At 40.4% G+C, this 27,890-nt stretch overlaps 2 protein-coding genes across 4 annotated transcripts in view; both read right to left on the minus strand.

The window, feature by feature from the left end:
• Nucleotides 1–14,195, minus strand: part of LOC308092516 (AN1-type zinc finger protein 3 homolog) — a 33,887-nt gene extending 19,692 nt beyond the window's left edge. Inside the window, exons 1-2 of the mRNA XM_080438453.1 lie at nt 13,848–14,195; nt 449–489 (exon numbers count right to left, since the gene is read on the minus strand). Coding sequence (XP_080294579.1) covers nt 449–489; nt 13,848–13,915 — 109 coding nt within the window. The 5' untranslated portion in view covers nt 13,916–14,195. The remainder of the gene's footprint in view (nt 1–448; nt 490–13,847) is intronic.
• A 3,903-nt stretch (nt 14,196–18,098) lies between these two features.
• LOC308087243 (E3 ubiquitin-protein ligase TRIM21-like) lies at nt 18,099–27,837 on the minus strand. 3 transcript variants are annotated; one of them, XM_080430987.1, is made up of 4 exons: nt 25,068–25,162; nt 23,399–23,494; nt 23,124–23,197; nt 18,099–19,889 (listed from the first exon to the last, which is right to left on the minus strand). In XM_080430987.1, the coding sequence occupies exon 4, from the start codon at nt 19,885–19,887 to the stop codon at nt 18,247–18,249; it is 1,641 nt and encodes a 546-aa protein (XP_080287113.1). In that variant the 5' UTR covers nt 19,888–19,889; nt 23,124–23,197; nt 23,399–23,494; nt 25,068–25,162; the 3' UTR covers nt 18,099–18,246. The 3 variants fall into 3 exon arrangements, with proteins under 3 accessions (XP_080287113.1, XP_080287115.1, XP_080287114.1); XM_080430989.1 differs by lacking the exon at nt 23,124–23,197 and having other exon boundaries at nt 25,068–25,156; XM_080430988.1 differs by lacking the exons at nt 23,124–23,197; nt 23,399–23,494; nt 25,068–25,162 and adding an exon at nt 27,793–27,837.
• Nucleotides 27,838–27,890: the final 53 nt, after the last annotated feature.

Raw genomic sequence — 27,890 nt, forward strand, 5'->3', positions numbered from 1 at the left:
TGTGCCCAGTCTCGTGAGAACTCGCACAGCAGATTTTTTCCCCCTTCTTTTTTCAAACCTTAATTTTTATAGTCGGTTCTATAATCTTTTATCTTTAATATTTGAAGACTGGCTTTTTTTTATAGGTGAATTACTGGTTTGGGTAACTTTATTAGGTCAATTTAAAAAGACCAGGCCAGAAATAGCAATTTTCTGTTTCTTTTTATGTTATAGATAGACAGATTGATTTATTGATCCTGAGGGAAATTCTGGTTCTCAGGAAAATAATCAATTATCATTTGATAAGGTTAACAGCAATCAATTCATAGAATTCCCAAACCTTTTCACCACTATTCATAACAAATTCCAATTCTAGAAAGATTTCCCATGATTATGCCTCATTTAAAGATTTCTCCAAACAGCTCAAATTGAAAACAATACATAAGTGAACAGAACTATAAAGACGTACCTGTAAAACATTTTGAGCAGAGGTTCATGGTTTTGCTCGACCTGAGGACAGATAAAGAACATGCGTTAATCAAATATGGCAATAAGCTGCAGCAGGAGGCCTTAAGCAGGGGAATGGCTTTTATAATGTTCTTTCTGGCATATCAATCACAACAGTAATCTCCATTAGGCATACGACCCGATGTAAGTATGTATATTTCCAAACATATAAAAAACGTGAAAAATAAATGAGTGGTACAAATTTTGCCTACTGGCAGTGTGTACAAGAAATGTGCTACTGATCGGTCTAGCTTCAGGTAGACACACACACACACACAGACCCTCTTATAGACGGCTAGCCTCTTACAGAGCCACGCTGTACAAATAGCATTGAACTTGGGTTATTTTAGCTAAATGTTTAGCCCATCTAGCAGCACTACGCAGGCTATTGTAATCAGTCCTGTCTCTGCTTATTTGCAAGATTATCTGAGAACAGAGGGGCAGATTTTTATGCAACTTGGAAGGACTGATCAGTCAATTAAACTTTTGTCCAACATTTGTATGGCTAAAGTCACAATAAAGGTCAAGGTCTGACTGCTAACAAAGCAACTGCAGAACGGATGATTAACTCAATTAAATGAAGAGATGATTGACCTTTGGGCCAAAAAGGTCAAGGTCACAAGGTAAAGGTCGACTCAGAATTGAGAATAGATGGACAGATTTTCATTAAACTTGCTGCTCCGAAAATATGATTAACTCCAGTTAATCTGTTCAAGGTAGTAGGGCAAGGTTTGCAGTCCCAAGTGCATTTTTTTACTTTATTTTGGATTTTACATTTACACCATTTTCTTTTTGCAGGACTAACAATATAGTTTATAAACTGTATAAAAGTGTGTCCGAGAATACACTTAAGTCTGAAAAGAGCAAAAATTACTCAGTGTTATATCAGCGGTTGTTGTCCGAGGACCCCCAGGCGTCCTTGAAGGGGTTCCAGGGGATCCCCAGCTAAATAATTTGTTACTAAGGCAGTTTAAACAATTTAACCCCATTATATACTCCGGCTATTATAATCCGTCTATTTGAAAATAGTCGATCTACAAGCTCACGAGTTGCAATGCAATGTTTCAAGAGGGGGGGGGGGTGGTTACACAGCTTAATAGGCATCAATGTGGGGGATCCTTGACAGGAGCATGTTTAATTACCGAGTTTTACAACAGCAGTTGATTCAACCACATTCTTGGGGGGAAAAGATACTGTATTTCACACAGTCTTTAAATAATAACGATTCACTGAGAAATTACATATTTTTATCTCCCAATTATAAAAATTGGCAGCGGCTATCTTTTCCACGGTGCAACTCTCTAGATAGATGTCTGGGCGGACTCTTTGGGCACAGCGGGCGTGACGGTCACTGCTATCAGTCACATCCTATTTATTTTGGGCGCTCGGCTGCACACCCTTGTCCCCGTTTCTAAATGCAGGGTCTACTCTGCCTGCAACAGTCAAAAACCCTCCAGTCTGTCCGTCCGTCCGTCACCCCCAAGGAAAGGAGGGGACCAGCGGTACTCAGATTTTATTTTACTAACGTAAAAGTAGCAAATACCAGTGTAAAAATACACGGTTACAAGTAAAACTCCTGCATTAAACATTTTACTTGAGTAAAAGTGAAAAATCTGTCCAACTTGTTAAAAAAATGCATGTTTTGTATTAATAATCCAATTCTGAAAATGTTACAAGAAACTAAAAGTTTTCAAATAATTTTAGCGGAGCAAAAAGTATTTTTTTATTTGCCTCTCAGATGTAGTCGAGTACTATATTAAAGTAAAAAAATAAAATAAATACTCAAGTAAACTCAAGTAAAAGCACCACAAAAATGAACTCAAGTACAGTACTTGAGTAAATGTACTTAGTTACTTTCCACCACTGCAAGCAGGTGGGAGTGAAGTCAACCACCAGTAAACAACGAACAATTTCCTGTCATCTTCCTTCTTGATCACAGGTAATCAAAATCATACGCTAATTAAAGAGACAGAGTGAGAAAAGTCGACAGCGGCAGAATGAATGTGAGAGTGGAATGTGACAGCCAGACATGGAGAGAGGGTAGGCAGACGGACAGAAAAAAAGGAAAAAGAAAAGACATTAGCGGATTGTGTGCTTGTTACTGTGACCTGGGGCTGAGCAGTTTCCTAGGCAATCAGTAAGCGCTCATAGTAAGCCTACCGCTGCTGTGCTAATGACAGCTTTTGATTGTCAAAGACTGGCATATCCTGGACCCGGCACCACGGCTTGACTGACAGGAAGGGGAGAGCTGACAGGTGGAAGGATGGCTATATTCACTGCTGTCGGGCAGAGACCTTGTATCTCCATTTTTCAACGTTCTTTTATGTTTTTTCGTAAATTAATGCCCTTCTTCATCATACTACATTGATGAACCCTTTAAGACCGAGGAACGCATCCGTGTCATTTTAAGATTTCTTTGGCTATATAAAAATAGCATATATACAAGCTCGTAGCACGGCTTGTAGATCTGCGATCTGCGATTCTTTTATTTTTTTATCGTGAAAATGTGTGCAAATCTTTAGTTTGAATATATATATATATATATACTTTTTTAAAGCGAAAGTTTTTAACTCAAATCTTTGCTTCTGGGGATTTTACAAATGTCTTTCCTAAAAGTTTTTTTTTCCTAAAGTTTTTTTTAAATTTAGTTTTTACTTATGTTGCTATATTATCAATGATTTTCAAGCTTTTTTCATGTCAAGGACACCCAAAATAATATGTATTTGTCCGCGGACCCCCTCCCATCTAAAAATATTTTGTTCCAGGGACCCCCAGAAGCAAAGATTTGGGTTAAAAACTTATATAAAAGATTTGCACACATTTTCAAGATTTTTCTAAAAATAGCAGATTTAAAGGGTGCCTTAAAGGGTGAAACAAAAGTAGTGTGAGCTTGTAGATCTGCTATTTTACTTTTTAAGTGAAAGTGGTTAAGTGTGTCTTGAGTTTTATGAATATTGAAAAGTAAATAAGTAGGTCAGTATCAGCCAGAGAAACAATTTAAAGGGTTAACAAGAGCTTGAGACAAAATAATAACTACTTTGGATCACAGGTAATTGTTTGACATTTTGTGAAAAGTTACAGTTTTGGACCTACGTACAAAGTTTCTGCCTGACAGCAACAATATGCCTAGAAGGGTATTAAGTTGTTATACTGCTGACTTAAGAGGTAAAATCACCTCAATAATTTAGTGAGAGAGCTGGAACTGGCAGATATGCTGTCAGTCTAATTTAACACATTCAATCCAGGAACGCATCTCTGTCATTTTAGATTTCTTTGGCTATTCAAAAATAGCAGATCTACAAGCTCATAGCGCGGCTATGAGCTTGTAGATCTGCCATTTTTGAAAAATCGTGAAAATGTGTGCAAATCTTTAGATATATATTTTTTAAAGCGAACATTTGTAAAATACCCCAGGGGTCCTTGACATATCTGCAATTATTTTGAATATGTATTTTGAATATGTATTTTTTAAAGCCAACATTTGTGATTCAAATCTTTGCGTCTGGGGGTTCCTGGAACTAAATATTTTGAGATGGGGGTCGGCGGCCAAATGCATATCATTTTGGGGGTCCTTGACATGAAAAAGTTTGAGCACCACTGATAGCAACATATGTTTTTTACAGAAACCTGTTAGAATTTAGAAGACATTTGTAGATGCGTTCCAGGATTGAATAGGTTAGAACAAATACAATGTTTTCTTTTGTGTTAGATTATCATTAAAATGTTAAGTGTTTTGCCAATTATTTGGGGGCCTACTTTCAATTTCCTCACGTTGGGAATCCCTGTTAGAATGAAGTCTGATACCCATAATATCACACATAGACAATGCTTGCCTTTCCTCCTTGTATATTTAAGCAGGGATGTTGACCAAGAGAGCATCCTTACTTACAGCAATGACTTGTGGGAGCCGCTAAAGTGAACAGAAGGTTACACACATTTTGTACTGGTGCTCCTGGGAGCTGGCCAGGCCAGTACACCCACAATACTGCTCTGTCAGCCAGCTGAGAGCACAGGAGCACTGCACTGCCACCAGTGGTGGAAAGTAACTAAGTACATTTACTCAAGTACTGTACTTAAGTACAATTTTGAGGTATTTGTACTTTACTTGAGTATTTCCAATTTCCAATACTTGTACTTCTACTCCACTACATCTCAGAGGCAAATATTGTACTTTTACTCCACAACAATTATCTGATGGCTTTAGTTACTAGTTACTTTTCAGATATAAATTATTATATTATAAAACATGAACCACTTTAGCCCTATTTTATACCTAGGCTATTTGAAAATAGCAGATCTACAATGCGACGCGTTGTGAGCTTGTAGATCGGCTATTTTCAAATAGCTTAGTACTTTTACTTTTGGTACTTTAAGTACATTTTGATGCCAACACTTTTGTACTTTTACTCAAGTAAATTTCAATCTAGGCTTCATAATCACAAATTGCACAGGGCAGATATGGCTGAAGGTGACATCTTAAAATACAAAGTTATGACTGACACATTCATAACAAGTTTATACTTTCCGGGGAAAAAAAGAAAATAGCGGAAATAGCTGATCTACAAGCTTACAACACGTGTTGTAAGCTTGTAGATCTGCATTCTTGTAGATCTATTTTTGTAGATGTGTTTGAAAATGGCGCATAAACATTTTTTTTACATGGAAACGATTATGCAAAATAATTGTGATTATCTAAAATAATTTTGATTAGACGATTATGTAATAATTCTGACAGGCCTAAATGTGATGTGTTGTGAGCTGGTGGATCTGCCTTTTTTTTTTTAAATAAACAATTTAAATATGTAGAATCATTTTGGTATATGGGTAGGCATGCCATTTCTCTGGGAGGCACTGTACAGAAATAATTGTATATCGACTGGTATTCTGGTGCTCCATAAAAGTGAATGCACAGGATTTTGCTACTCTTCAAGACTTCAGATCATGTAGCCCTGGTTAGAAACAAATGGAACACGCGTTTAGGCTACAAAGTGCACTGCAGATAAACAGCCACTCAGACCCTTCTAACACAGCCAATACAAACAACGCACACCTGCAAGGACAATGCTGCTACCCTTCATTCAGTACTGATAACATTAGGCTTGGTTCTACAGAATATAGACTGGTAGTTTCATTGACTTAACATTTCTCTCAGATGGGGTCTGCACAACACAAATAAGCAATCTTTATTAGAAGAACATTTGATATTGAACATTTGTCTCGTCCACTAACACGAGCGGGTAAGACCCAGACCTTAATCATCCTAGCTTCATTAAAGTTCAATTTAAAATCCAAACCGAGCTTGACGCTCTCCAATTGTATAACATCCATTTCACCAAGAAACTGTGTGCCGCGAGAGGGTCATTAAGACTCCGAGAGACTCATTTCTGATGCCAAGTTGAGAGAATAAAGGCGACAAGTGGGGGGGAAATAAATAAAAGGCAAACAAGCCTCTTTGTCCTTTCATTTTAACTTTTCCACTCCCCTTCCTTCCCCTTGGCTCCCATGTCTCGGATCACTTGGAGCCAATCAAGCCTGCCGCTCTCAAGGGGGGAATAACTAAAGTGGGAAGCAGGGATTAATTTGACATCTCCTGCTAAATGTCAAACGCAATTAAGGCTTCTGAGCCACATCCTGAGCCACCAATCAAAACGGCACAGAGTCGACCTGAGTGTGCCTGCTTCACAGATATTAGAGACCACCAAAAAGATAGAAAGATCGGGGATGCTGTTAAAGGATGGTACCAAGCTAGTAGCTACACTATAGCACAGAATATGTTTTTATGTCAAGAAGAAGAGTCATCTGTAGAAGATGGATACAAATAAACGGTCCTGAAAATAGATCCATGGATAAATCACCTAGGGATGGCAGTGGCACCGATCTATCAGCCTACTATCGGTATCTGCAATATCCCCCCCCGTCCCCTGTCAATTATCACAATGATAATCCAAACAGATAGTATTTTTTTAAATTGTATTCATGTGCCAAAACACAGGTATCTTCACCAATGCGTCAGACAGTGAAACAGTTCTTAAAGGCTTTCTGTCTGAGTTACAAACACATTTTATGGCAGGCAACCCTCAGGCTGAGCTCTGAATACTCCTGTGAGCCCAGAACGCAGACCAGGGTTTTTATTGAATTGTAAACATAAAATGACAGCGCTGTTACCCGACTGAATTAAAACTCTGACTAATCGTAACTAATACACTGTGGCTTTAGACTTTATTATTTAGCTTTTCATTCATTTTCTTTGGGGAAATTCCACAGCACTGTACAATACATATTAGAAAACAGTACAGCATGCAGAAACAACAGCTGACTGCAATTACACAAGCCTGTTTAGGCTATAGTGCCATTTAAAGGCTTCTCATTTTAGGGTAAGCCTAGTGGGTGTAATTATGATTAATTATTGTTGAAGGATGTATGGTCTATTAATTGATTAATCGCTCTTAACACACTTAGACCTGAGGCCAATTTTAGGCCTTCTGAATCCTAACCTAAAAGTTTTCAGAAAAATTGTTTTATTCCAAGAATTTGAACGAATTCCCGTTGCTATATTCATAGCTACATCTAAAATGACACGGATGCTTTCCCGGTTCTAAAAAGGTATAACAATGTATAGGCTTTCCCGGGCTTAATGGGTTAATATCAGTAGAATAAATTACTTTGATTTGCATGTGCATATCCCTGGTGACGAATAAACGATAGGATAATGTGACTCAAACCTTTTGAGTCAAAAAGTAGCCTAATGCCATTATGACAGCTGTGAAAAGAATTACACATTTGTAGGGCCTAAATAGGAGTTTTTTCCACAATGTGGCAGCAGAACCGCTTCAATGTACACTTGTGCAAAGTCACCTGAATATCTGCAGGTGGAGAGTGACATTAATAGATTGTGTCTCTAAGAAGTGACATCTAGTATTTTGTTCATGGGTGGTGGAAGGTGCAGTCTCATGCATAGCAATCACAGTGACATAATGGGAGAGAATGCTGTGATAAAACTCCAAAAGAAAACTTGTCTGGTTAATGTGCTGCACATGGTGTTCCACAAGCATTGGCCACTGGCTGGATGGCCGAGTATTATACGATTTCCAGACGTCTTCTTTTTTCTTTTTTTTTTTGTGCGAGCTGCAGCCTAAGTTTGATCATCATATTGATGCAAGTCAGTAGTTCTCAAACGTTTTCATGTCAAGGACCCCCAAATTAATATGGCTGTGAACCCCCATCTATTTTGTGCCAGGGACTAAACGATTTGGAGAAAAAAATCAAATTGCTATTTTTCGAACCGATATTGCGATTGGATTCGCGATATAACTTTTCCCATTTCATTTTTTTCAGTCAAGCTTCAGTTTAGTATTCACTGGGTACGTTTAAAAAGTAATGGAACATCATATACCATTCATTTACTGCTCTAGATTCTAATAAGGTTGAGAACTAAAAGCTATGAATTGCTTCATTGCTTCCAACATGTATCTTCCAAATCCTGAATAATTTACAAAAATAAATACACCAATAAATAAATAATAACTACAATAATAATGACGTTTTTTTGGTAAGTCTAGGTACAATAGTATGCGTCCACTGGACAGAAACTGTAGTAACCTACAGTTTTAATATTGATTTTAAAGATCAGTAGAATTAGGTTGATATGATGTCTACTTTATGCATTTATGTGCCTACTGTCTTCTAATGTACACTGTATTCACTACGCATTGGCAAGTCAAAAACTCAGAATACATAAGTAACAACGATACAAAGTTCATAACAATAATGGGAAAAATATAAGTTACACATACAGAAACAAAATGTATAGGAACTAAAGAACAACAACGCTATGTGTTAGAGGGAAGCATAATAGAGATGGAACAGAGATATTTGTTGATTACAGAAGAAAAAGTATTTGTTGCCATGGTGTTTTTTACAAAGCGGGATTCCTTTCAATTGATATATTTAGGTTTTAAGTCTGATTTATGCTTGCGTCGCACCGAATAGAAAAACTTTCCACTACGTGCGGCACCGCAGAGTTTCGCTGCGCCACTCTGGATCAAAGGAGACAAGTCCCGCGGGTGCATTCCGTTGGCTCTTGGTATAATATTAATGCAGGAATGAATATTTTGATTTAAAAAATATATATCGCTGCCTTTGCGATTCACTAATCGCATGGTTTCAAATCGCGATTTCGGTTTGAAAAGGATGAATCGTTCGTCCTTACCAGGAATCCCCAAAATGTTTTTTTTTAATAGCAGAGCTATTTGGCTAATTTCAGTTAGCCAATGTATTTAGGTTTAAAGTGGTTCAACTTATTTGATGCTATATTAACACATTTTGCTGGGGACCCCCTGGTACCCCCTCAAGGACCCCTGAGGGTCCCCGGGCCTCACTTTGAGAACCAGAGATGTAAAGAACCTCGCATCCATTTGAGAGGAGCCTATTGGGGTCATAACAAGTAGTGTTGATCTTTCATTTCCGTTAAATATACTTCATGAAAGATCAACTGTTACTCACTGATTTTAACACACACATGTCGGACACCCGACATATTTGTGCATACATTTGGTTGTGTCACATTAACAGCATGAGAAATGGATCAGGTGCAACACCTGACCTAGCTAAAGAAGGCACCCATCATTAATCTCACTACACATTTACGACGAGTCTGTTAATAATTGTACATCTATCATCCCTGTCTGTTTATTGAGCCAATGTGTACGGGCAAAGTGTAGCCAATCAAATTATTTAGCCACCACACCGTATTGGAATTCTTCTGACTACACTTTTATAATAGGCCTTTAACTGTTCGAAACTCTTTAGAAAGTCAATTGTATTTTTAATGGCCAGTTTCGAGTCCGATGGTTCCGACCACCACATTAATACTTGCAGTCCCCAGTTGCGCCTGCTCCATTTTACAAGCCAGTTCCTCTAGCACATGGGTCTTCTTCAACAGGGGGTCCTGGACCCATAGAGGGTCCTCAGAGTTACTACAGAGGGCCACCAGAGTGATAGGAACTTTTTTCCCCCCCCTTCACATTAACCACTGGAACCCTAGCATCCCTATTTTGGGGGGAACATCAGACGAAAATAGCAGATCTACAAGCTCACAACATCGCATTGTGAGCTTGTAGATCGACTATTTTCAGCTAAGAGATTTGGGGTAGAGGAGAGCAGACCAAGTGCAGAGTCAAAGGTCAAGTAAAGTTGACTAAGTATTGAGGGTTTAAGTGGTTAAATGTCTGAAAATACACATTAACATGAATCCAACACATTAACAGATGATATGTAAACATTATTTCACTAAATTATCAATAACTTTTTATAATCAAATTGATTTGTTTTTCATAATCAAATCGATTAGTTTGATTAATTGTTTTTGGGGTAGCTAAAGTATAAAATAGTTTTAAAGTGGATAATAACTGATCCTCATTTGGTCGGGGACCCCCTGGAACCCCCTCAAGGACCCCTAAGGGTTCCCTGACCCCACTTTGAGAACCAGTGATCTACTCTAATTTTAATTAAAACATTTTACATTTTCACCACCACACATCCAGGTTTTTCTACAGAGTTTAGTAAAATGCCATTGTTTCACCATGAGAGGGAAAGCTGTCATCCTGGCAGCGACCACTCCCAACTGGGTAGAAATGATTCAACACAGAATAAAAGTGATCACTCAAAGTCACTTTGAACTTGGTGCCACTGCCTTTTGCCTTCACAACCCCCATGGACCAAACAAACCATGCCAGAAAAATGTGACTTTCCTTCAATGATTCTCATTTATAGAATCTGAGCTGAAAATGTTGTTCAGGAGTTTCACATTTTTCTAACATGTATAATTGTGATATTATTGAGAAATGTGACCCATTGCCCTCTTTGCATTCATTACTGACCAAAGTGGGTTTTGTTTTGGCAGTTACCTGTACCATTGCTTAGAGCTGTGGTTCTCAAAGTGGGGTCTGGGGAGTCCCAGGGTCCTTGCGAGGGTTCCAGGGGGTCCCCACAAAATGTTTAACCACTTTAACCCTATATACTGTATATACATCGGCGACAAGTGAGCTTGTATATCTGCCATTTACCAAAACAAATCTTGAAATATTTGTAGAAATTTAATATTTTAACAAAACAAATCTTGTATGGGGGTCCCTGGCACAAAATATTTTCAGATGGGGGTCCATGGGCAAAGTTTGAGAACCACTGGTTTAGAATTAAGAGTAATGTTTAACAACCCCCCCCCCCCCCCCCAGATGACAGAATGACAGATGTTGTAAAAACAAACTGGCATCTGATAAACCAGTTCTACAGGCGATGGCATGCAGGCGTGTGGTGTGTGTGTGGGGGGGGGGATCACGTGTGCAGGTGGTGATGGGTATTTAGAGCCCGCAGTTAACATTCTTTATCAAACACGTGACAGAACATTTTCCTCCCCTCTTCCATTATTCCTTAGCGGATTAAGTCTCTTATAGCAGTAGTTCTCAAACTTTTCCATTTCATGGACCCCCAGTTGGTAATGCATTAGGCCACGGATGCCCATTACACCAAGAGTGTACAAACTGTAATCTGTGTAACATTTAACATGTAACATTTTTACACTCTCAGAGTCACATACTTGGAAGGGTCCATTTGGTGTTTAACCATCAACATTTTAGCTGAGGAGTGGGGACCCCCTGAAACCCCCTCAAGGAACCCTGTGGGACAGACCCTACTTTGGGAACCACTGTCTTATAGTTCTGCTTAGAGATTCCACATTATTTCATGGTGACTGGCCACTGGCTGGCACTTCATATTCAACACCTGCCACTGTTGTCTGCCTCAAACCCATAGAATGTCCACTCACCTGCACCACTTGAGCAGCAAGAGTAAAGAACATTACCTTTTACAAATCCCCATAGGGAAATTCCTTTATTTTTTGCACAGTGCAAACTGCAAATGCATCCATCTTCTCCTGATCTCCCACTTGAAATGGATCTAATTTTCAAACTCAACTGGCAAATCTGGGGTATTTCAACTTGGGAATTGAAGAGCCTATTTCACGCTGCATCAACCACATTACACTTGACACAGTTGGTTCTGGCTAATATAACACCATGTGAGATGCCAATCACAGCCCTTTTGGTGCCGTTAGTGGCTAGTGTGGGACACTACTATAGCTGGGCGATATGATTTTAAATCTGTATTACTTCTAGTTACTTCAAACGTATGCTTCGATTACGATGAAATTAACCTTTTTTTATAGAGAAAATAGTAGATCTACAAACTCAACATGTTGCATTGCAATGCATTGTGACCTTGTAGATAGGCTAAATTCACTATTTTTGTACACCACCATTGTACAACAAAGTATAATACAGGGTTATGTGGTTAATCAGACTAATCAATTTGGTCGATTATAAACTAGGTCTATGCCAGGTCAGGTAGGTTATTGTGGGCCAACAATGTTCGGAATTCACCAATCAGAATGGAATATGAAAAATCGTCCAGATTCGTGTGGATCACATGACTATAGAGATAATGTGTACCGATTTGCGTGATGTAAAATAATCTGTTTTTACAAAATGCATTTAGCACAAATCAGCCTCCTGGTGGCGCTATAAAAAGCTGATGTGAAAAATGCAGGGCAGAGGTTTTTTCTTGGCCTCTAGTGTGCCTGCGCTGCAAAGTTTCATGCTAATCTGTCCAGTTATAGGTACAAATGCAGCCTGTTATCTGTAGGAGTAATATTACAAAAATGTGTTTGGCAAAAATCGGCCTCCTGGTGGCGCTGTAACAGGCCGATGTGAAACATTTGGGGTAGAGGTTCTGCTCTGGCATCCAGGGAGTGTGTGTGCACAGTTTCACGTCGAGCGGGCCAACGGTGCCAGAGATTAGCTGTTCATGGACGGACAGACACGTGTCTCAGCCACAACTTTGTCCTACAGGACAACAAAGCCATATGTCAAAACATAAATGTTAAATCACTTATAGATTTCAACTACTTTGTTTACAGCCTCTGTTTAATAGTTGGCAGGGTACCAATTCAGCATTTGAAAAGTTTGAGTAAAGCAGGAAAGCATCAAAATATTTAGACTTATTCACACCTGAAATGTGGAGGCTACACAAATATGGCCAAAAGTGATAAATGGTCACACTCTGACTCAGACACATTTGGCTGCCATTAACAACTAGCCTTAGAAGTTTGGGTTCAGATGAAAATGTTATATTTTGTAGTCATAGAAAATAGTGCATTGATTGCAACTGGTGCAGGATTTGCAAAAAAAACATTCAACCTAAATATGGTAGATTCTCAAAAACTGACAAGGGTCATGTAAGTTAAGTGGGTCAAGAAGATTACTTGACCCAGTAACTTACTTGACCCAGTAACTTAGTACTAGGCATTACACAGAAATTTGTTTTGCAACACTGACACACAGCTAGATATTACTGGTCGGTAAGGTTTGGCTGTAAACAAACCCTGGTTGCCATATGAGACATAATTAATACAGAAAATAGTCTTGCTTAATATCCTCTCAAGGTGCTAAGTGACAAGGCCAAACTGTAGCAGCCAATATGACTCAGTAATTGCAACAGTTGGGTTGCCTGTTCTTGCCAGAGGGCTGTAGGCACCCTCACTTCCCCATGTGTTTTTCAGATCATTGTACAAACAAGGGGCTGGGCCTCTTGAGGGCTTTAACTCCTCTGTTAACGTTAAGGCCGGGTCGGTGAAGCAGGGTCCTCTTATCTATCCAACCACATAGCAAGCTTGATAGCCTAGTAAAGTGGTTCAAAAACTTTTTCATTTCAAGGACCCCCATAATAACCCTGAGAGCATACAAATGGAACCAAATGGACCCGACCTCTACGGGTCCATTTGGAACCGCATCAAGAAACCCAGAGGGTCCCTGGACCCCACTTCAAAGACCACTGGGCCTAGTACATACTAATTCAAAATGATGATGACTGTCAGAAACTATAACGAAGCCATTACCGAGCTGTGGTGTTGGTTTCACAATCAATTCAGTTAAGACACAGCATACAACTACAACCTAAATACCTACCTACTACAACTATATACTATGTATTGTAGGCCTAGTAGTTAATGTTATCTAGTTTAGGTTTTATACACGGGTTGACAATCAATCATTTGTCACACCTGTCGGTGACAACAACACCTGGCAAAGCTGCACCTCCCCCAGGCTTCAGAGTACAGTAGTAGTAAAGAATGACTTGGCTAGGTAGCTAGCTAGCCAGCTATCAGCTAACAGTACAAAACAATGAGGAGGAGGGGAGAGAGCTACAACCAGAAAGGCTAGCGTCGGTGGCTAGCGACTCAAGCTAGCCGAGACAGACAACCCCACAAGCAAAAGCGACAGCAGCGGGTTATTAGTTAGTTCTCTTACCCCCAGAACCCACAGGGACAGCGTGGGGGGATACCGTTACTGGGAGGCTCGCTGCCCGTGTCCCCCATGTCGCTCTTCGGCCTCGGCGTAGCAGGTTGAGTCCGGGGACGCGGTCGGGGCCTCGGTTCGTTATTTTTTTGTTTTAAGGTTTCCTTGGGTCGTTTCAAACGGAGGCACTTTGCGACGGTCAAATGTCTCTTTGTAAAAAAGGGTCTGCGGAGAACTGTCTGACGCCTCGCCGACACGTGCGGCCCCGGAGACAATGGCACTTAGAACCGGGTGTAAAATGGACAGAAATGATGACAGCTGGACAAACTAAACGACGGACAACATCCATCCACCACCAGTGCCCGGTCAGCTGGAGTGCAGTGTTGCCAGATACCGCGAGAGAAAGAAGCAACAGGGTCTATGAAAACAAGCCCAAAAGAAGCGGCCACATGAGCACTAACCTACCTGAATATAAGTCGGATATTTGAAAGTAGCAGATCTACAAGCTCACAACGCTTCGCGATGTGACGTGTTGTGAGCTTGTAGATCTGCTATTTTCAATAAAATCTTGAAAAAAAGTGAAAAATGTTGTATGCTGCTATGAATTGAATACACAGGACCAAGCCAATGTGCTTTTTGGTTTCAATCCTTTTTAGCATTTTTTTTTGCAAACTGTTAATAAAGTATTCAATCAATCAATTAATATATTTTTGAAAACACAAAAATATTTTTAGATGGGGTTCCGTGGACAAATAATTAATTTGGGGGTCCTTTATTTGAAAATGTTGCGAAACAAAACACTGGTTTAAATAACATTAGGAAGCAAGTCCAAATAAGCAACTACACTTTAGAAACAAGCCCAAAGTCGCTTATAATAAGCAGACCTGGCAACACTGCTGGAGTGAGGAAGGAACCAACCACTGCGGAACGGGGGGTGGTGAGAGGGGAATCCTGCAAGTCAAAAGTTTAACTCAAGTCTCTGTCTCTAAGTTGGAAAATTACCTGTAATTATGCATATCTTTTTGACACTAAAAGCCCAACATATTTTAATTACCGACATGCATCAAGGGCTTTAAATTGGTTTGCGTTCGTGTTGGGAATGTTTGCAGCTCCCCTGGTTAACATGGTATGATCCATTCAATACTATCCTCCTGCTAACAGTCAGCATTTCAAAGCCCACACTAGGCCTATGTAGAGCAGTGGCTCTCAAACTTTTCAGGCTGTGACCCCTCAAAATAATCATATTTGAACTGGGGATCCCCCCCCCCACCCTGACAAGCACTTAAATGTTGTTCAACCCTGTTCCACAAATAAATATTGTGAAAATAGCAGATCTACAAGTTCACATTTTTTTGCCTCTTTCTAAAATTATTTGACAATTTGGCCAATGTTTGACCAGTTTTTATAGTATAGGTTGAGTGATTACTTTTGATGCAGTAATGGTATTTCTTTCCCCTCCCTGGGGGTCCCGACCCACAGGTTGAGAACCACTGCTGTAGTGAATGTCTGATAAAAGGTGAAAATGTCCCATTCAATGCATTGATAGCATCCGAATGGGGTTATGTAGAGCAGTCATTCTCAAACTTTTTCATGTCAAGGCCCCCCAATTAATGTATATAGGGCATAGAGTTAAAGGTATTGGGCCGCAGACCCCCATTTTTAAATGTTCTGTGCCTGGGACTGACCCCTCACGGGCTGTCACGTCAAACAGGGCGCGTGGCGAACTTTTGATGACGCGACGTTGGTACACCCTATATAGGGTTAAAGTGGTTAAACTGATTTTGATGCCATTTTAGCTCATTTTGCTGGGTACCCCCAGGAACTCCCTAAAGGACCCCTGGGGGGTCTCCGGACCCCACTTTGTGAACCTCTGATGTAGAGCAGGGATATCTGGATTATGGAGTAGGTGGGTTGATATCTAGCTCAGCGTGGGGAAGTTTCATCCTTGAGCTATAACACACCTTAGTGTATCTGATTTTCCAAACAATAGAAAATCCTTTACACAATTGGCCAACCAGACAATACAAAAAAATCCATAAGGACTATTGATGACCCATATACAAAGTTGTGTGCGTTTTGAAATAAAGCATAGAAGATGTATGTGCAATTCTATATAACCCAGGCCTCTACAATATATGTATACCAATTATATTATTTCCCCCTCACTTCTCTTTAACAGCTATGTAGGACGTATTGCTTAATTATTGTTGGCTCTCTCTAAAACAGCTACATTCATAACAAGGTAAAACAATGCATGATCCCTCATGGGGAAATTGGACAGGGATAAAGGGATCCCTTCCATGCTTTTCGCCTGCAGATATCTTTAGTAGAAAATCGTCCCCAGGTAGATATTCAAAGTGTCAGGCAGGGACAGTGGCAGGACGGTAACCACTTTCACCTTGACATCCCTATTTTGGACATCATTATAAGCACAAAAAAAAATCCCTTCAAAAATATCCAAAGTACAAGCTTGTATATTGGCCGTGTTTTATGATTTATTTTAATAGGGTTTAAAAAAAGACCACGTATTTGGCATATAAGAGTCCTACGAGTATTATCTTCACAATGCTCAGATATTGCCTGTGGAAAAGCTGAAGAAATCACAGTGTTATATGGCCGGAAAACGTTCCGTATCGCTCTAATGATTTGTGGCCTAGCCCAGGTTCTTGACCCTCAGAATACATTTCCCTTTGATTTGCTTAAGGGGACACTCACATTTTTCAACATTATCTCTACACGTGTTGTATAGGGCTGATGTTCCCGTAGCAGTCACAAAACTGAGCAATCTTCCACATACTGTAGCACAGCACAGGTTCCCATAGTGGCGGGGGTACACACCTACTGCTATGTGTTACCACTTCGGCACCTTATGCTGGTATCCGCTGCCGGTCTTGTGCTGTGTATATATATGATCCAGATATTTTTAGTGCAGAATAATACTAACAAAAACAATAGGGTTCAAAACACTGCGGGAAAGCACCCTAAAATAGTATGAGAGAGGTGTGTTGTCTCTCAGTTCACAGGACCAGTGTGTCGTTCAGTCTACTCTAGTCTGATTGTGTTGTCTGCATTTTAGATCCCGAGAACTGAGACCATGTGAGAATTGGGAGATCGTTTGGAAATGGTCTCATCAGAAAGCTGTTGATTTTTGTTGGTCTGAACATTTTCCATCCCTTTTTATTTAGCTGTTCTTTGTCACTGGTCTGCAGAGATTCACCAATTAATTAAAACTTAAAAACTTTGTTTTGGGTGCTTTGTGCATTGCTATACTGACTGTGTTCTTTTACCATTATTAGACAAAATAGGCAGTGAACTCTTGTATGTTTATGATGTCTTGTATGTTTGTAAAACATAGTTATAACCTATAATGTCTGGCTAGCACACAGGCCTCTAGACCATAGATATAGAAACCTAGATACCTCATTGGCCTCTGCAGTTCATTGGAGCGACCTGTATCGCAATACCTTGTATTGCTTCCGCTCTCCCTTCCGCGTGCGTCACAGAAGGGGACGTTTGGTAGGCCTCTTATTGGCCTACAGAACGTCCCCTTCTGTGATGCACGCGGAAACTTCCTGTGGGAGGGCGGAAGCTGGTGCGCGCCCGAGATACAGACGCCTCAGAGCCGGAGGCGGCGTTTACCTTTATATGTCTATGCTCTAGACTAGGTTTCGGTTGGTAAACGTTTAAGTTTATCAACAGCACAGTTGATGGGTTTACAAGTTTGACACAAGTGCTAAATAACCAGAAACACCAAAAGGTTTTGTTTCATTTTATTTCACCCACTCATTTTGTGTTCAGTTTACATGGTTCTCCAAATAAAGGTGAAGAGGGAGGGATATACACCGGTAATACGTTTGCAGGTTAGATGTAGCTGGCACGCACACGCACTCACTTTTCCATTGGGGTGTAGAGTTTACTGCTCTCAAACTATACCATGGTGTAATATTGAACACATATTTCCCAGTGAGAAAGTTTAACCTAGATAAAACAAAGTGAGTATAAAAGGAATAAAGAAATGTATACATTGACATAGTATACTGTAAGAAAACATTTTTTTAAATAAATTGTAATGATAACAGCTACATAAGAGCCAAACATTTCTATTTTCAATTCTGTTCTAAAGTAATTGTATCAGCCTCTGATAATTAACTATTGTTTTTCCTAGACATTAATGTATGATTATTATTTGTTTGACTTAACTAAATGCCATAAAATATACAATCAAGAAAGAAATATAGACCAGAGACAGTGGACACTCACAGGGAATACATTTTAAGCTAAATACTTGCTTAATTGGAGAACCCAATTTACCATATTTGGCTATACTTCAGACATAAAATTAGAATGCACCCGTTAGTAACCACAGTTAAATAGCTTGATTTTAACAGTTGACTGAAAATAAAGGATTGGTCTAATCTGTGTAATTGACAGGAGAGATGATCAGAGGAGCAGAGTTTTTACCATTATGGTTGGCATCAGGACTGAAGTATGGATAGAGTTTCTCAGTGAAGGTGCAGCCAGTGAAAGAGTAGATATGAACTATGGTCTCCACATCATAAAAGGAGACCAGGCCCTCCTCATAATCCACAAACACTCCTATTTTCTGGGGATTATTTCTTAGAGCGAGGGGGAGGATACGGTCAGTAATGGCGCTGTACTCCTTTCCATTCCTCAACGATATAGTCCAGTAACCATTGGTGAGGCCCAGTGTGATGTTTCCCTTCCTGTTGATGGACTCTCTGGCCACTCCAAAATCCCAGTCTGTCTTCCCTTTAACCTGAACCTCATAATAAAATCTTCCTGAGGCGAAGCTTTGTTTTCCTAAGACATTGACACATGTAGAGAATCTCTCTTTGTTGTCTGGGAGATTCTTCTTTACATCTCCATCATTCACTTGTTTTCCATCATCAGACAGGATGAGTCGGCAGTGTGCTGTGTCAGGGTCCAGAGTTACATCCACTGCATATTGCTGGATCCTCATCAGCTCAGCATCACACAGCTTCTCCATCTCTCGACCGAGTGTCTTCTCCATTTGAGCTACAGCTGTCCTCACAGTCCCCATATATGAAGACTGATGGACATTGACCTTTGCCCAGTCCTTGGTGGGTGGAGGGGTGTTGATGGAGGTGAAGTTCCGGAGGAGTTGGAGGTGGTCTTCAGTGTGCGAGAGCTGCTTCAGCTCAAAGCTTCTCTTCTTTAATTCAGTAATTTCCTGTTCCAGATCTTTGATGAAGCCTTCAGCCTGTTTCTCTGTTGTTTTCTGCTTCTCTTCAACCACTTCAATGAGCTCAGCCTGGCTTCTCTCAATACAGCTCCTCAGAGCAGTGAAGACCTGCACACCATCTGCTTTCTCTCTGTCTCCATCTTTCTTACTGAGCTCTACTGAGTGTTTGACCTCCTGAATCTTCAGTTGTCTCTCCTGGATCATCTGCTGAACTTCAGCCTCTGTCTTTCCCAGCTCAGCCTTCTTTCCTTCATATTCCTCTTCCAGAGATACAATTTGATGTAATTTGTGGTCTGATTCAGTGCAAAACTGACAAACACACATGTGGTCAGTCTTACAAAAAAGCTCCAGAGGTCTGTCATGTTTCTTACACAAAATGTCTTCCATGTTCTTTACAGGGTCAATTAGTTTGTGTCGTTTAAATGTTGTGACTCTGTGATGAGGCTCCAGGTGAGTCTCACAGTAGGAGGCCAGACACACCAGGCAGGACTTCACAGCCTTGAGCTTGGTCTCAGTACAGATGTCACAGGAGATTTCATCTGGATTAGCAGGTTCTTGGTTTGAGCTGGAAATACTTCTAAACTTCCGTGTCTTCCTGAACTCATCAGCCATCTCAGAGAGAACTTTATTAACAGAGAATTCTAGTTTCTTGTAGAAGGTTTTTTGACATAGTGGACACTGACACACATCACTAGTGTCCCAGTAATGTGTGATGCAGGTTTTGCAGTAGTTGTGTCCACATGGAGTGGTGATTGGATCGGTGAACACGTCCAGACAGATGGAACACAGGAACTGCTCTTCAGACAGGAGACTGTTGGCAGAGGCCATTTCTACACACCGAGAATAAAAGTGAAAGAAATGTAGTTATTGATACTTCTCACAGCGTAATATATGTATGAATCTAATCTGAATTTAGATGTAATGGAACGTTTTTGTTTAAAGGTTTCATGACGTTCAGTTTTACCACACATTAAAAGTCTTTGTCATGGTCCTTCAAACGTGTATAGAAAGTTGTAACAAAAAATTCCACTCCATTGATCCATGGCAGGTGTTTTTCTCTCACATTTCTAAAGCCTTTTCAACTGCAATGAAAAAAGAAATCTTTGCCTGCGGGTGTCGCTGGTGAGGGATTTTGCCTGTCAATCATCGCCTCTGCTCCGCCCCCCCCAAAGGAAAGGATAGGGGAGGGGAGGGGCGAGGAGGAGAGTGGGCGGGATTAATCGACTGTGACCTCACTGTCGAAGGGCCAAGCTCAGATTACTTCTCAGCCTAATTATTCCGAAAACCCCAGACCACAGAAAATCCACTGAATGTTCAAAGTTCAGATTTTTTAGGTGTATTTGAGGTCATAAAACCCCCAAAAAAACATAAGAAATAAAAAAAGTGAAAATGAATGTCATAGAACCTCTAAACAAAAGATTTGAGTGGAGAATTTAAAGAGATGAACAGGGGAAAATCCTGTCTACTCTGCATACAGTTGTATACACACTAGTGATGCGCGGGTTGACCCGTAACCCGCAGGACCCAGAATTTCAGAGGCAATTATGCGGGCTGTGGGTGAGCGGGTCAGCCGCTGCAGGGGTTGACACTAAGGTCTCAGAGGCACTTGCCCGTCGGGCAAGTACAGGTCATTTTCTACATGCCCACAGGTCTTGCCCACTTGCCCGAAAAGTAAATCGTCCTTTATAAAAAAATGTATAAAGGACGATGACTATTGTGTTCAATTTAACACTTATTTTTTACTTTCTACTTGCGAATTATGGGGCTGCACGATAAAAAAGTCATACATCAATATTTATGCCAAATATCTAAATAGCTATGAATATGACTATGGGTTAAAGTTAGGGTAAGCTATATTTTTTGGTTAAAACAAAAAGGTTTTTGTTATGGGTTAAAGCTCCATATTCTGATAGTAATCATTGCTATAGAGTGTTTGTTCAGTAACAGGGGTCTCTCTGTCTCTCCAGCTCTTTGATATACAGAAAATAAATGTCCAGGTAGGTGACACCATTTCAGCCAATCAGGAGAGTACCCATCTATCAGCTTCATTTTTATAGTCTTCCAGTTCCAATTTTACATGCTCATTTCTTTGTGTCATCACTTCCAATTTCACTTGTTTAATCTCTATCCTGAGTTCTCTGTCCTGATATCCTGACCTGAAAAGGCATTTTCTGTTTAATAAAGAGCTGGAGAGACATGGAGACTCATGTTACTGAACAAACACTCTATAGCAATGAGTACTATCAGAATATAGAGCTATTTAACACTTATTTTAACAAACGGAAATCACTTACCCTACCTTTAACACTTGTTATTTTATATTTTTTGTGAAAACAGCACATTATAGGCCAACAGTGCTCTTATTTTACATTCCACAGACCAGAAGACACTTACTTTTCCATAACTTGACAAAGCACTCTTATTTTGAAGTCCATCGATCAGAAGTCAAGGGTTTACGTTCGTCTGACTTGACACTTGTTAAGCTTTGACCGTTCAATAAACAAATGGAGGTATTGGGCTTGCGCTGCTGTTTTCAACTGATACTGACATAAGGAAGGCTTTACAAGCTGCTTCTTGTATTTTCACACGTCAGTTAGAGACAAGTAGGGAACTGCAGCACATGTGACAAAAGTCAGCGGGTGTTTTGGTTTTATATCGCGGGTGGGATGCAAGCAGCCGTGCTCGTCATCAACTCCACTTTCTCACAAACCAGAGCCCTGTATCACAAACGTATCACTTCACGCTAGATTCCAAATGTGATTTTGCAACCCGGTGATTTATAACTAGTTGCGTGCCCGTGTCTTCAGTATTATGTGAGCTTGTAGATTAGCTGTTTTCGGCGTGTCGCAGGTTCAGTGTTTGTGTGTGTGTGTGTGGGGGGGAGAGAGGGAAAGGGGGAGCGCGCTGGCCACGCTCAAGTGTCTAAAGACGGATATCTCGTGTTGTGTTTTATAGCGAACAAAAAACGGTTGCATCCCCACTCAAAATGCGCACCTGCCCGTCGGGCAACCAGATAGCAAACTTCACCTGCCCTACCATTTTATTTACCTGCCCCGGGCAGGCGGGCAGGCGTTAGTGTCAATCCCTGCGCTCTCACACGCAAAAAAAATTAAAAATCACATGCTCTTGTTTTGTCTTTATTCCTAATAAGAATAAGAATAATAATTTATAAAACAGTTTGAATACACTTGGGGATTATTTTCGAACCATGATTTTACAGAATTATAGGTACGACCCGCGGGGCTCAACCCGGGTCGCGGGGCGGGTTGAGCCATAGATTTATATATGGGTTCGCGGGGCGGGTTGAGGCGGGTTGGGTTCCGTGGCGGGGCGGGTCATGAAAAAACCCGACCCGCGCATCACTAATACACACATTATACAACAGGTAGTTCCGACCAAGCAATATATTGGTTGAAATAGGCTCTCTACCCGTGCTCAAACCAGTGGTGGAAGAAGTACTCAAAAGTTTTACATAAGTAAAAGTATCAATACCGCAAAATAGAATGACTCCATTAAAAGTAAAAGTATTGCATTCAAAATTTACTTGAGTAAAAGTATGAAAGTATTGGCATCAAAATATACTTAAAGTACCAAAAGTAAAAGTACTCATTATGCAGAATGTCCCACATAAAAAGCTTTTGAAAATAGCCGATCTACAAGCTCACAATGCATTGCAATTGTGAGCTTGTAGATCTGCTATTTTCAAATAGCCAAAGTGTGTGTGTGTGTATGTGTATGTGTATGTGTGTGTATGTATATATATATATATATATATATATATATATATATATATATATATATATATATATATATATGGCTGAAGTGATTAATGTATGTTTTGTAATAATAATCAAAACAGTAACTAAAGTTTTCAAATAATTGTAGTGGAGTAAAAAGCAATATTTGCTTCTGAGATGTGGAGCAGAAGTACTGAAAATTGGAAATACCCCAGTTAAGTAAAGACACCTCAAAAGCTACGTGGCTAGGCTAGCAGTTTGCATGGAAGTTAGCAGACTAAATCTGGCATTGAAGAAAAAATAATTTCTATCGAATATCTTAATTACAATGTGCACCGCCTCGTTCCTGGCCTCAGTCGACACAGCGCTCAGGGAGTGCTGGAGCTCTTGTATGAAGCGCTCTGTTAAGATAGTGTGGAATATTGAAACACAACATTGTTAAGTTTTATTTTATTTTATTAAAAGTATAATAATGATGTGAAAAGGGTAGTTGCACATATAATCTGGTATATGTGTACAAATATCTAATTAACATTCAAACTCATTGACAGATTATTAGAATATATTATGAACATATTGCTTTGCACTAATGAAATACTCACCAACGGCATCTGACGCAAAGGTTGTGTCTGGAACATCGGTGGCAGGAACAGGTTTCTCACCGCAACCACCTGGATGAGCCTTCCGACTCGGACCAGCTATAACAGAAAAAACAAAACACTCATGTCAACATTTACTCTCACCTCACTGGATTCAGTTAGATCTCCAGACTCACTCCCTAGCTTCAGTTAGAACAGCAGACTCACTCCCTAGCTTCAGTTAGAACAGCAGACTCACTCCCTAGCTTCCGTTAGAACAGCAGACTCACTCCCTCGCTTCAGTTAGAACAGCAGACTCACTCCCTAGCTTCAGTTAGAACAGCAGACTCACTCCCTAGCTTCAGTTAGAGCAGCAGACTCACTCCCTCGCTTCAGTTAGAACAGCAGACTCACTCCCTCGCTTCAGTTAGAACAGCAGACTCACTCCCTCGCTTCAGTTAGAACAGCAGACTCACTCCCTAGCTTCAGTTAGAACAGCAGACTCACTCCCTCGCTTCAGTTAGAACAGCAGACTCACTCCCTAGCTTCAGTTAGAACAGCAGACTCACTCCCTAGATCAGTGGTTCTCACAGTGGATTTAAGGTTCCTTTAAGACATACAAGTCTATAATTCTGGCAGTGTACAAATGGAACCAAATGGACCCTTACGGGTACATTTAGTTCCATTTGTACACTACCAGAGTTAAGGGGAGACCTTGGAATTTGAATTTTTGAGACACACTGCCCTAGATTCAGTTTGTGTCAAACTTATGCACTCCCTAGCTTCAGTTTGAACAGTAGACTCACTCGCTAGCTTCAGTTAGAATAGCAGACTCTTCTCCCTAGATTCAGTTAGATCTCCAGACTCACTCCCTAGCATCAGTCAGAACTCCCGACCCACTCCATAGCTTCAGTTAGAACTCCAGACTCAATCAGCTTCCGCCGTAATCTGAAGACTCACCTCTTCAGAGCCCACCTTAGCCCATAGTATTAACAGTAGCACTTACCTAACCTTTAGATTGCATTTTCATATATATTGATGTTGCCTACAGTGAGTATAGCTTAGATGTACAGATCATTAGGGTTTACAAGTTACGTGTCATAGATTTTATAGAATAGATTATTGGTCAACCTACGTTTTTGATTAATTGTTCTATGCATAAGAAGGATAACTTGTGCTGTTAGAATTCACTCTAGATTCAGTGCATTCACACACATCAAGATGAACAGCAGAGCAAGGCAACAATCTCATAATCAGGAGCAGTTAGGGTTTAGGGTTCAGTGTCTTGCCCAAAGTCTAGTGGACACAAACCCGGGGGAACAAACAGCCACTTTACCAGAATGTATTTTATACTGCTTTACAGTATGTAATATACACCTTAAGGTATCTCTTTCAATTATATAACATGTAGCTGTTATCAATAAGTATTAAAAAAAATTATTTAAGATTAAAATGATTAATGTTTAAACCGTAAAAGCGTGAAAAAGATATTGAGTCAGTCATGAACACTATCGTTTGATTGGACATTGAAATAAACAAGCTCTGAAAATGCACGCGATCCACTGAGCGTGGCAACTGATAGGCTGCTGGGTTAAGTGGTTGGATGGGTGGATCGCAAAATCGGTTGAAATGATCAAGTGGATTTGAGAAATGGCCTCGGGTTTAAACGAGTTAATGGTATAACAATACTGACCCTGATTTCTGGTTGATCCTGGCCTCGCGGGGATGACATTACCATGGCTGTCTCTATTTTTCCACCTCTGCTTTGGTCCAGGTGCCTTTGCCTTCTTTGCTGGTGCTCTCCACTGTGACTCAGGGGGAATCATAGCATTGACACCACTGGCCACAGCTGCTGCTTTAGCGCGCTTCAGACTGCGTTCAAGTTCCGCAATCACAGCGTTTGCTTTAGCGCGCTTCAGAATGGGTTCAAGTTCCGCAAATTCCGCAATCAAAGCGTTTGCGGAACTCATGGTGACGGGTAACAACAAAAAACAGACAAAAACAATAAGACAAACAAGGGCAAACACGCACACGCACGCACACACACACAAGAGAAAGATGTGTGGTTGAGGAGAAGAGGAGGGGAGGGAGAGAAGGAGGGGGGAGGGGGAGAAGGAGGGGGGAGGGAGAGAGAGAGGAAGAGCGCAAGAGAGAGAGAGAAAGAGAGAGTGGCTCTTAAAAGTGCCTTTTGGTTTTTTGTTGTTTATTTACGAGAGTGTGGTTGGATAGAAAGCAAGAATCTGTAAGAGAAAGCAAAATATTCAGAATTTCAATGTACAATAGGAAAAAGAGACTAACCAGACATCCATAATATTAATAAAGCCCAAAAGATTTCACAATACCTTTAATAGCTCCATACACTGTAATCCCCAGATAAACTATGGGGGTGTACAGAACCGAATAGACCCTTATGGCAGTACTTCTACATGTTTTTCATGTCAAAGAAACTAATATGTAACATCTCAGTTTTAATAGCTAGATCCATAGCTCACGTGACATCACAATGAGTTGTGAGCAGGCCTGAAATGTCATCATTTTAAGCCACCTTTATTGTTGTCAATTTTTTGAGGGCACAAAGACCAAATACCAGGGCAGGAAGGGTAAATAATTAGTCTATCATAGGCAGACTATCTGCGTTGAAATAAATACTTTACAATCTGATCCATGCCTAACCCTGCACCAATCAAGGTCACTGGGGAGTAAAGAGCTGTTTATCTGTTGGCATTATCTAGGGCATTGGTTCTCAAAGTGGGGTCCGGGGTCCCTTGAGGGAATTCCAGGGGGTCCCCAGCTAAATGATAGTTAGGAACCAACCCTTGTGGGTCTGTAACTCAGAGTGTACAAATGGAACCGTTAGTGTCCATTTGATACACGTCTACACAGAAATGCCATTATAATGCAATAAATGCAAATAATTCATGTCAAACTGGGGGTCCCTGAAATTAAAATGGTTGAAAATCACTGTTGGAGCTGTAAAAACCTTCTTTTATATGAGGGTCTATGGTATATATTTTCAAATTGGGGTCCGCAGGCTAGTAAGTGTCCATTTGGAGTTCCTGGACATGAAATAGTTTGAGAACCACTGATCTAGGGCACTAAAGGCACTATGGCTTCAGGAAATGCCATGTTTTAAGGGTCTCAAGGCCAGACTGAGGGGCAACCACGGCCATCATGACCTCCCTTAAATTGGTTGTATCCCAATAACAACAAGTACCCCATAACACATTTAAATTCATTGGATAAATAGTTCCTGTTCTCAAATGTCTTTATATAACTCCTGGTAGCCTTTATATTTGAATCCTCTGCTCCCACCCACTAATAATATATCTATGACTGGCTCATTAAATTCATTTTGGCCTCTAATCATGAAACATCCATTTTATTCATTTGATATACTCTCAAAATGGGAAACACAGATAAAGAATACATTTCGTTTTTAGTGTTGTGCAAACAAACATAGCAGATAGATTGAGTACACACTTACTAAACAAAGCCAAACTCATGTTGTTGTTGTAGCTTAGCATAGCTTGGGTCTAGCCACAGTAAAACAGTATTAAAGTTATGCAAACAGACCAACTTGCAACTTGCTACACACCCCAACCTGTTAGCAATAACCCAGTGTTGTGGTTCTATGATTAATGGTGGTCGTGGTGCAGATTAAACCATGTATTTGTATAAAATAATGCAAGAGGGATAATAACACAACTTACGTTTCGCGGGTAGAAGTTATATCGCACTGCATCATGGGTAACGCCGTCGCCGACATCATGACGTCATGACGCTTCTATCGACAACAGAATCAATGTGATTGTTTACGTGTTAAATGTATCAAGAAAACATGACATCGTTTTAAGAAAACATAAATGCTGCTTTTTGCTCCAAAGCGACTGCAAAAGATTGATGCTTTTTTATCTAAAAAAGGCTTTAAAAGAAAGCTAAAACCATTTGAAACGGGGTTGGTTTCTATAACTACACTTGCGGTCTAGAGCGGATACGGAAACGCTACCTTTGTTTCCATGTATGTGGACGTGATGAGAAACCGGATGCAGTAGGCGGGATTTACAGGCTTCTGTGTGTGCGGGCGTGTGGTTTGGTGCGTTTTAAACAAGCTTTATTAGCGCACTTTTTGATAGCCAATGCATTATCACCGCCGGAGACGGAGCGATGTGCCGTCTTTGGACCGCATTCAATGTCAATGGGTGGCCGTCTGGCCGACGAAGGCACACCTTGCATCTTGGGGTTCTGACTAAAATACAATATGTGCCTTCTTCGGAGTGAGACTGTGTTGCCTCAGTGCATCACTCATCACTGTCGTGCCAATATTCCCGGTAACGCACAGCCTCGTGTAATGGACTGGCTTAATTTGATTATCTGCAAGTAAATAATTAACCCTTATCAACTTTATCAAGAGTATTCACCTGTCTTAGTTTGCAGTATTTCTGCAAAAGTACTGATGAATGATGTTGTAGTAGAGAGTGTGAGAGAAATAAGCAACCAGGTCTATGAAAACAAGCCC

Source organism: Gymnoscopelus braueri (assembly GCF_963280865.1).
Source record: "Gymnoscopelus braueri genome assembly, chromosome: 1".
NCBI classification, from domain to species: domain Eukaryota; kingdom Metazoa; phylum Chordata; class Actinopteri; order Myctophiformes; family Myctophidae; genus Gymnoscopelus; species Gymnoscopelus braueri.

What these genes read in the sequence shown, in the direction of transcription:
- LOC308087243 (XM_080430988.1), bottom strand. Translation starts at nt 19,887, where the DNA reads ATGGCCTCTGCCAACAGTCTCCTGTCTGAAGAGCAGTTCCTGTGTTCC.